Raw genomic sequence first — 10,899 nt, 5'->3', positions numbered from 1 at the left:
TCATCCATCCGTCATCCACTTATCCATCCATCCATCCATCCATCCATCCATCCATCCATCCATCCATCCATCCATCCATCCATCCATCCATAATCTTCTCATCCATCCATCCATCCATCCATCCATCCATCCATCCATCCATCCATCCATCCATCATCTACCTCATCCATCCATCCATAAATAAAAAGCTACAAGAAACAGGCTCACTCGAAGCAATGAAAAAAAAAAAATGAAAAGAAAATGTTACCTGTTATCAAATTTGGTGAGCTCTGACTTAATTAGTATATGTTAATATTAAATTTTTTTGAGTATTTAAAAAAAAACAAAAAAAAAACATTATAGTAGTAATGTCTATTTGCTACTTGTTTGCCACCTGATGTCACCTGTTGGAGTTTGGGTTCCTTGCCGCTGTCGCCTTTGGCTTGCTTAGTTGGGACACTTGACATTTGATTTGACATTTAATATTCAACAGTGCTTTGATCTACCTGCATTGACACTATTCTTTAAGAGCTGCTGTGCAGCCAAAATAATGTACCAGTTATCAATGTAAAGCTGCTTTGACACAATCTACATTGTAAAAAGCGCTATATAAATAAAGGTGACTTGACTTGACTATTATTTAATATAAGTTTTCTTGTTGATTGTGTTAGGCAGGTTTTAGAAATAGTACATAGTTTTGTGAAAAAAAAAAAAAAACTTATTTAGAGACATTCTCTGAAAGCATATATATATATATATATATATATATATATATATATATATATATATATATATATATATATATATATATATATTTTAATGTATATAAAATTAAATTAAAAAAATTAATTTTTTTATAAATTAAAACCTTTATTCAGCGAAGACATTAAATTGATCAAAAGTGACAGTATAGACTTTTATATTGTTACAAAGAAAAATCTAGTTCAAATAAAGGCTGTTTCTTTAAACTTTATATTCATCAAAGAATCGTTTTCAGTTTCCACAAAAATATTAAGCAGCACAACTGCTTAAGTATACCAAACACAGTGCCAGAACTAATCAAGATAAATCTAATTCCTGGTGCAGTTTTGCGCTGTCTAATTATCCTGGTTATTTTCCTCTCATCCCCAGAAATGGAGTGGAGACAGCTCACTTTTACTGTTCCAGGAATGTATTTACAGGCTTGACTCTAGAGCTTCAATAACACCAGGAATGAGGCCCGTCCTCTCATCTGACCCTAAGAGTGGCAAAATGATTCAGTCCTGCTCTGAACACTAACTCCCAGTGCTCAGCTAATCTAGCCTCTGGGAAGCCGTATAAACTCGGCACAAGTGTAAATTTTGGGATCCACATAGACTGGGAACGCTTTTGGACATGTTTTAGAGGCTCAATGGGTCTGCATGGATGGTTTCAACAGGTTCTCCTTAACCAACAGAAGTAAACTTTGTAAGGATGTGCCGCAGCGTCGCTCTCTCAAAATACACAGATTTTCTGAAGTCCGAAGGCATGTCAATTCACTTAAAACTGTTTTTGTGTGCAATTCTGTCAAAGGTCCTGTTTCCACCTGGTATTAAGATGCGTTAAGTGGACGAGGGACACACATACCCATTGACACCTGGTGTTTTAATCCGTCTCTTTTGACCACTTTCAACCAATTCTGTCCTGAGTTCTTCGAGAGGAGGGTCTATGGGCGGGTAAATGTATGGGGTTTTTCCAGATCTTTCATTCTTTTTGCTCTGATTCAATTTGTGATAACACAATGTATTTGATTTCAGGACTTACAAACCCTAAATATTAACACTTTTCCACCTACATATACATGTCAAGGCCACTCTTGCATACTCAGAAACCCAAGGTGAGCTAATTAAGAATCCCTGGCAAGCTTTGGAAGAGACAAAGAACAAAATCTCCAAGAAAGAATGGAGATAGTGAGCTGCCAACACAGGCAACATTTTAAGGCATCACAGGTCCAATATTTTGTTGTGCTATGTAGTTTTTGCTGGTTAGAGTTTTGCATCGTAAGCTTAGCAACATGGCAATGTTAAATGCTATTGAAATCAATTGAGCATGGATGTAATAAGTTGCTGTCTATGTACAGTGTTCCAAATCACTTAAGAGGTTCATTTAGGCTGCTGTTTTGACAGCAAAGCTGAGCCAAAATGAGAATGGATTTGATTTAGAAAGAGAAAGGAAAGGCCCTGAATAAAGAAGATGAAGAGAAAGAATAGCAGTGAAGATGAGAGATGGGAACATAAAAGAAATTATTCTTCCTCTGACACAGAGACAAGTGGATAAATGACGCCCTAAAGCTTCATTTGTCTTGTTTCTCCGTGTGCAGACAGTGAACCGTTCGCTATTCTTTCACTCCCACCCATAAACCGGACTATGACTGTGTCAGCTGAACCTTGGTGGCTGGCCAGCACAAAGGGAGTGCTGCAAAATACACACCCTGACAAACATCTAGTCTGTGACACCCTAGACAAAAGCTGGGTGGGAGGACAGAGGACAGAGGTTCAGCTCAGCAAATGGAATCCTCACTTTCCCAATTTGGCCAGTTATCATGCAGAACTGCTATGCAGAAGTCTTAGGGTAGGGAGACATGTCCGACTAGAGCCAACGGTGCAGAACACACCAGGAAAACTTAGTCGGCTGACGCTTAAAAACGGTCCGATGTTGCCCCGCGACCGATCGTTGGATTGGTGCGTCCCAGGCTTTACACTCAAAGTCAGCTACATGACACAATGTTCCTTGAGATTCTTTTATAAAACTCACACTATTTTTAACATGACTGCTTTAAAAAACAAAATTCATGGTGGAGACCCTGTAAAAACATTCTGTACTGTTTGAAAACTAGTTTGTCATTGTGCTGCGTTCTACACTATAGATCATAAAATACTCCTAGATCGACTACAAAATGACACTGGTATTCAAGGACAGGCATTACAGTGGTTTAGGTCGTACCTATCAGACCATCACAATTTTGTTTATATAAACGGGGAAAAATCTAATATAACGATAGTAAACTATGGAGTGCCGCAAGGATCAGTGTTAGGCCCTCTGCTATTTTCAATATACATGCTGCCACTCGGCAATATTATAAGAAAACATGGAATTATTTTCCACTGCTATGCCGATGATACTCAGTTATATATTTCAACACAACCAGATGAAATCTCTAAATTATCCAATGTGTATTAAAGAAGTAAAACATTGGATGACTAGTCATTTTCTTCTATTAAATTCAGATAAGACTGAAGTATTACTTATTGGGCCAAAAACCTGTACACAGAATCTCTCAGACTACAATCTGCATGTACTGTTACTCCATCCTCGACAGTTAAAGACCTGGGTGTTATATTAGACAGCAACTTGTCCTTTGAAAATCATATTTCATATGTTACAAAAACAGCCTTCTTCCACCTCAGAAACATTGCTAGGCTACAGAATATGTTATCCTTTTCTGATGCAGAAAAGTTAGTTCATGCTTTCATGACGTCTAGACTAGATTACTGTAATGCATTATTAGCTGGTTGTCCTGCTTCCTCAATAAATAAGCTACAATTAGTACAAAATGCAGCTGCTAGAGTTCTTACCAGGTCAAGAAAATATGATCATATATCACCAATTTTATCATCTCTACACTGGTTACCCATTAAGTTCCGTATTGATTATAAAGTATTGCTAATGACCTATAAGGCTCTAAATGGTTTAGCTCCTGTGTACTTAACTGATGTTCTATTGCCCTACAATCCTTCACGCTCTTTAAGATCACAAAACTCTGGACTTCTGGTTGTACCTAGAATATCTAAGTCCACTAAAGGAGGGAGAGCGTTTTCACATTTGGCTCCGAAACTCTGGAATAGCCTTCCTGATGATGTTCGGGGCTCAGACTCACTCACCCAGTTTAAATCTAGATTAAAGACGCATCTCTTTAGCCGAGCATTCACATAATGCATCTCATATCAGATCAATTGCACATGACTATCTTTGCTTAATGTTATGAACAGCAGCTACGCTAATTATTATCCATTTGCTTTTCTGTTTTACCTCAGGACACTCGTCCCGAGGTGACTAGAGAGGACATCGGCTTCAGTTTGGATCCAGCCTCTTAAGAAGACCTCAGATGACCAACACCTATGAAGAGACGGCGCCAACTCCTGCGAGGACTTCAGAAGACGCAATCATCTGGATCAACATTCACATTGCCCAATTTCTATATGCTAATTATTGTTAATGTAATTCATTTTTCCAGGAGATATACAAATAAATGTGAATTGAATTTTTCCAATTCTGTTCAGTGCCATTATATTTAGTACTGCAGAAATGACACTTCACCTTTAAAACAATAATTTTTTGTCTCAAGACAAGTTCAATCAGAATGACCGGCCCAAGTGGGCCAGCAGAAAAAATCCATACTGTTGAACATCGTAGGATGCTGTCATTCTGTAAAATCCCTTCATCTTTTCCTTCATTCATAAAGCCCCGTCCATGCGTGAGTCACCCTCCCCGTCTGATCTCCAGTCTGCTCTTACCTCGTTTCCAAGTAAAGCAGAAACACATGCTTCGGAGGCATCGCAAATGGCGGTGAGGTCGTGACCCCCCTCCAACGCGAGCACCAGCCGGCCGCCGGCCAGTCCCATCAGCTGCTTGGTCAGGTAGCCAAAACCTGCCAAAGGGGGAGACAGGAAATACAAGTGGGGGTTATAAGGCTCGCTCAGAATCCGGTGGCTGGCCTTTGATCAAAGGAATCAGAGATGAAGAAAAAAATGGAGAGGGGGAAAAAAAAGACAGTATTACATCACATTCTCTCTGTTAAAAAGACGACACTCTGGATTTACTGGGCCTAAACGTATAATAAGAGGCAGGTTTAATTTTAATAAATGTGGCTTAGTATTTTGGCTCCAGGCATCTTTTGATCTTTGTTTGAATATATGTATCCGACTATACCTCCCTTTCCCAAAGATTCACATTCAAGGCCATCCTAGATGAATTTATTTTGTTTTAATTCTTCACTGGCACGACATGGTCCAATGGGATGTTCATCAACACGTCTACAGTCCAAAAGAGAAGGAACCGTCCAGTACAGCTCAACCACTGAGAACCTGATACAAACTTTGTGCAACATATTAAATGCAACACAAATTGCACCAGAACCTCAACTACTCTGAATAATTATGCGCATAATGTGCTTGTGCACATTTTTCTAAAAGGAAGAGTACTCTCAAAGTCTTCTGAAGTCTTTCAATAGCTTTGTAAGATGTTACACTGAAAAACTAATTCTTCTACAAATCAGTGCACTATGATCAGTTATGACATGCAAGAACTAATGGCAATTGTTGTCAGTGATGACAAGCATGGCGTATAATGTGAATTTGAACCCGCAATTTGTGAGTTCTGGTAGATGTGAATATTATCAGCCATCCTCATTATTTTTTTATGGGAACACAAAAATTGAAATTTGGAGAATGTTCACAAAGCTCTTGTCCACACAATGACAGTTCATGGTGACTAAGTCCACTCCATAAACCATCATAAAAGTAGACTGTACAACTCGTGCACTATATATTTCAAGCCTCCTGAAGTCATATGATAGCTTTTTGTAGGAAAGAAAAAAGTAATCCTTCAAACTGTCACACCATGTTCCGTTATGACACACAAAAACCAATGGCATTTGCTGACAATGACGCCAAACTTGGTGAAACTAGTCTAAAGGTACCATACTTGAATCTGAATCTAAGATTTGTGATCTCTGGTTATGACATAAAAGAACTAATGGCATTTATGTCAATGACGGCAAACGTGGCAAACTAGTCTAAAGGTGCTATAATATGAATTTGAACCCGATATTTTCTGGTAGAGAGGAATATAACCAGCCATCCTTGTGTCATATCAAACTCGTTGTTTTATGGGAACACAAAAATAAAAATCTGGGACCAGTTGTTCAAAAGTTTAATCTGGATCAGAATGATTTGGTATCCAGGATCAGGTAATCCACATTACTTTTGTGCCAGTTTTTCAAAGCAAAATTGGATTGGATCACCCTAATCCAAATAGATTAGGTTATCAAATTTGGATTACTAGTTCTCTACGGAGCTCCTAAAGGGACAAGGTGATGGAAAAGATGAGATGGGGGAAAATGATTTCAATGCTTTTGCATTCTCTCATAAAAGGTCTGCGTAGCGTTCACCCAAGAAACTTTGCGTTCGCCCACAAAGACCTTTTGACTGGTTCATCAAAACAAAACAGTGATAAAAAACACTTCAAATTAAATTTATTTTTGTTAGATATTTACTGTTTGGGGATTATTTTGTGAAGCCAAAATCTGTTTTTTTACTTTACTGTAGACTACTGAAAGGCTTTATAGGTATAATGTCCAGTTTTATTATACTTTTTGTTCCTGAAATCCACCCTTCTGCTGGGGATCAGTACAATCTTGATTTTTTTGGACCAGAGGTGTCCCAATCTTACTAAAAAGTTTTGAACAACACAAACTGATGATTTGATCAAGATCAAAAACCAAGATCAGATTTTGTGATCTAATCTGATTTCAAAATCCTTTTTTTTCTTTTGAACAACCTATTTCCAAGATTTGATCCAAACCGAAAGCCGAAACTCGATCAGATTACTTTTGAACAACTGGCACCTGGAGATTGTTTACGAAGCTCTTGTCCACCCAACAACAGTTCATGATGACAACGTCTATTCCAAAAAACATGACAAAAGTAGACTTATGCACTATATTTCAAATCTCAGTGAGTCACATGATAGCTTTGTGTGAGAAACAAAGCCAAAATCTAAGATGTTATTTAAGCAAGTCAAGGCAACGCAAGTTTATTTTTTATAACACATTACATACACAAAGGTAATTCAAAGTGCTTTACATAAAAAGGAAATAATAAAAAAAAAATTCTGAAAAACTCATTCAATTGAAAAAATTCATTCAATCTGGCATACAATGTTTGATTACGACACACAAAAAACACAGGCGTTTGCTGTCAATGATGCCAAACTTGGTGGTGAAACGAATTTAAAGGCATTTGAATTTGATACTTTTATGAGCTCTTGCAGAGAGGAAGATGCATTTCATTTTGTTCCTTACACATATGACTTCAGACTTGACATGGCGTACAAATAATGTGGCCTATTTTTATTTGTTTTTTCGTCCTTTTTAGATGTCATATTTAGTTACTATGACAAGACAAAAACAGCGTAAGAAGTTTGCAACGTCAATAGGGTGAGCACATAATGGCATAAATATTTAATGGGTGACTGATTCCTTTAAGATAAGCAGAAAAATGAAAAACAAACGCCGGCACAGATCGAATCCTTCTTAGATCAGCAGATGGATTGAATCTGATTTAAAGTACACTGTTAGATGCAAGAATGGTGCAAATTCAGACCGGACAACCTGTCTTTCTTTAGACTCTGGGCAAATGTTTTGAGCGAACAGTGTTTCTACTTTGCGTTTCCAGCACTGACATATGGACAGCTTTCACCAGGAGATGTAATCTATAAGAGCTGGCCTTATGATCCCTTTAACAGGATAAAAGCAGCCTTTTGGACCCCAATAACAAGTGCTGTATAATCATTAAATGTTTGATTTAGAAACAAGCCTGGAATGCCATCTTGATATTATGCACACAATGAGGGTGAAAAAAAAAGAAAAGAAGGAAAAACATCAGGGATCTGGAAGTATGAGAAAGAATGACTGGTACAATTCCTCCCTTCGGGGATTAGACTTTGCACACAAGAGTGTGGTCTCTTGTTTTTGTGGTATTAGCACATGATAAATTTGACTGAAATGAAAGCTTTTAGACATGAGAAATGAGCAAGAGAGAGAGAAGAGCGGGACAAAGGCCGACTTCCACGTCAGTGACTCATCTTTTTGCTCTGAACCGCTTTATTCCATGAGAATGTTCCTAAGAACAGGGAAACGCAGAACACTTACATTTGGCTGTGAGTTTGTATCCTCCCAGGGGTGGCGGGTGCCCCTCCACAGCGTCGAATCCTGAAGAAACCAGCACCACGTCTGGAGCGAACTCATTTGCAATAGGCATCACCACCGTCCTTTAAAAAAAGACAAAAACAACACCACATAAGTTTCAGAAAAGAGTAGTTCAGCCAAAAAATGAAAGTTATTATTTATTCACCATAATTTTTTCCCAACTCTTTATTATTTATTTTCTTTGGTAGAGATATTTACAGAGCACTTTTGTCCCTCTGGACATTGAAAATAAACCCTCTTAAAACAAACTCTCACTAGTTTGTATGTGCACTCTCCACTATATCCATTACTGGATACATAAATTACATGAGAATTTGGACATTTTTGTAAGTTTTTAATGAAATTATACTGCTGCTAAATTTCACTAAGAAAATGGAAGTTGCTGCAGTAGAAGAAGCCACTATATATAATCATTTTTCGTATATAATAAATTACTCATGCCCCAGAGCATGCAGACAAAACGCAATAAAAGCTGTTATGTTATCTTGTTTTTGGAGTTAGATGCCTGCTGTTTGGGAACAGCCGTTTAAGAAAGTTCTGGGAGGTAACCACTTTGATGACAGACTTTGCTCAGGCATTTCAGAATGACCAAAACAGAATTTCAGATGCTGTGCAGAAAGATCGGGCCACTGGTTAGTCCAGTAATGCTGACCCATCGCAAAGGCACATGACTTTTTTTGCTGTGCATTGAGGGATTTTTTTTGGTAATGTGTTTTCACCAGTTTATGCGCATGTTTTCTTAGTCTGATTTTTTTTTTTTTTTTTTATCCGGCTTAACTGAGCGGATAAGTTTTTATGTGCTTTTTTAGAATTTATGTGCCTCTTAGCATTTCCATCCAGCATTTTTTATGCGTTTTTTTTAAACATTGTTCAATGTGGTGGAAATGACAAAGAATGCCAGAATTCATTTTCACATTATAAATATTAAATAGTTTTTTAACATTCACTCTTGGTTAAGATTACATTAGTTTAAACACGAAAAACACTTTTATGATGGATTTTCATGTTTTAAGACTGAAAGTCTGTATTTGAGGTAATAAAATAAAGTCTATAAATAAAAGGCTAAAAAGTAGCAACAATAAATTATGAATACATGGTATAAAGTTTTTGATGTGACCTTTATTTTACAAAATGAAAAAAGTTAATCCCTGGAACATAAAAGTCGGAAACACAAAACAAAAACACCATTATAGCAGAATGTTAATGCTCCTCTTTTCAATAAAATAAAAGTGAATGGTGACCAAGACATTTTAAGCAAAATTATTAGCGTCTTAATGTTCAGTTAAAGCTATTGTATGACTTAACAATTCTTTGAAAATGGTGTAGTCATATGGACTACTTTAGGATGCTTTTATGATGTTTTTGGAGCCTAGCAGGTCCTGGTTAACATTCACTTACATTGTATTGTATTGAAGTGAGCAGCATTTTGCAAATATAGTCTCTTTTTGTGCTTCAAAGCAGAAATAAAATCATACATAAGAATGACATAAGAATGAGTAAATGATGGCATTTTTATGTGAATACCTTCTTAAAACATTCATGGCAAACTACCCAAATTATAGTCCAAAACTCCCCCAAAACACCAGTTGCCATCATGGGAAGACATTTAAATTCCAAGAAACAAGACTAGATTCATTATGATTCATGGGACGAATGTGGTTTTAACGGCTCATTCTGTGGTAAAGTCGCGATTCCTAAACCAAGATTGCCTGTTGCACAGACAGCCGTTGGATTCAGCAGAAGTCGTAAGACAACATGACTGGGGTGTGTGCATGGCGTGAAAACAATTCCAGCCATTCTGTCTGTAAGACACACATCCATGCATACACACACGCACGCACAATCCGATTCCGTTTGTCTTGGCAATGGCGATCGGACTTTGTAAGGGTCATCAAAGCTCACGTCGGAAGAAGACGACATGCACATTGATTAGGCGGAGGATATTCTGACTTTGAGTTTATGACTGCGGCCAGGCCCTGCATTCCTTCTGGGCTCACAGCTGTGAGGCTATATTAAGACGACAGATTTCTCTTTCTGAACTGCAGCTGGAGAAACTGGATATATAACTGGGCTTGGTGGGGCGGGAGGCTTGGCGCTCTTTGCTCCAGTGTAGGTGTAGTTGACATTACAGACATGATTTGTGTAAGGCTTCATTTCCATGGCCGTTAATAAAGATTCAATGCAGTTGAGGTATATGGTGTGGGGGAGCGGGGTAAGATGTGTCTTCTGCCTAATCTAACAGACTGTCATGTGACCATATACTGTTTTTAGAAAGCTGGCTATAATTAAAAGATGCACATGAGAAAAGTGATTATGCTGAAAACTGTGTTTTGCACGTCAAAGTAAATTTTGAACATGGCAATTTTGTGTGAAAGCAAATTTTAAATTGTAGAATTATTTTAATTTATATATATTTTTATTCTATGTATATAAATTATATTATATAATTACTTCGTAAATAAAAATACTGTTATATATAAATATATATATCTCATTTATATATTTTATTTATATAAATTATATAAAAATAATAAAATAAAATTACAAAACAAAATATCCAAATTTCTTAAGATTACCACAGAATTCATTAACATTTAAACATCAATAATGTTTTCCAAAAAGGCATCTGTGTTGTAAATCGCTTTGGGGTAAGTTGTTAACAATTAACATTAACAATTAACATTGCAGGGAATCTAAAATGCTTGAAATTAATTCCCTCCAATCAAATACTCTGAATATTATATCCTTTCCAGACTGCATTATGAAAATGTTTTTGAATAGTTTTCAAAATATTAATGGGACTTTGATGGGACTGTGCATTATTTTCTTCTAATTTATGTTAATATTTTTTTTTTATTATTTATTATAGTATAGTATATAAAATGTCAATTGTTCAATTATTCCTCAATTCAACT

General features: G+C 36.8%; 1 protein-coding gene across 6 annotated transcripts in view; it reads right to left on the bottom strand.

Moving 5' to 3' along the window:
• hdac4 (histone deacetylase 4) overlaps positions 1–10,899 on the bottom strand; it is a 249,319-nt gene that overhangs the window by 18,102 nt on the left and 220,318 nt on the right. For all 6 annotated transcript variants that reach the window (XM_067408592.1, XM_067408587.1, XM_067408589.1 and 3 more), the window contains 2 exons: positions 7,928–8,046; positions 4,512–4,645 (listed from right to left, as the gene is read on the bottom strand). In XM_067408592.1, the coding sequence (XP_067264693.1) occupies positions 4,512–4,645; positions 7,928–8,046 (253 nt within the window). The remainder of the gene's footprint in view (positions 1–4,511; positions 4,646–7,927; positions 8,047–10,899) is intronic.

This window comes from Chanodichthys erythropterus, chromosome 14 (assembly GCF_024489055.1).
Source record: "Chanodichthys erythropterus isolate Z2021 chromosome 14, ASM2448905v1, whole genome shotgun sequence".
Lineage (NCBI taxonomy): Eukaryota > Metazoa > Chordata > Actinopteri > Cypriniformes > Xenocyprididae > Chanodichthys > Chanodichthys erythropterus.
Note: the sequence above shows the minus strand (reverse complement) of the source record. Positions and strands in the feature narration are given on the sequence as shown.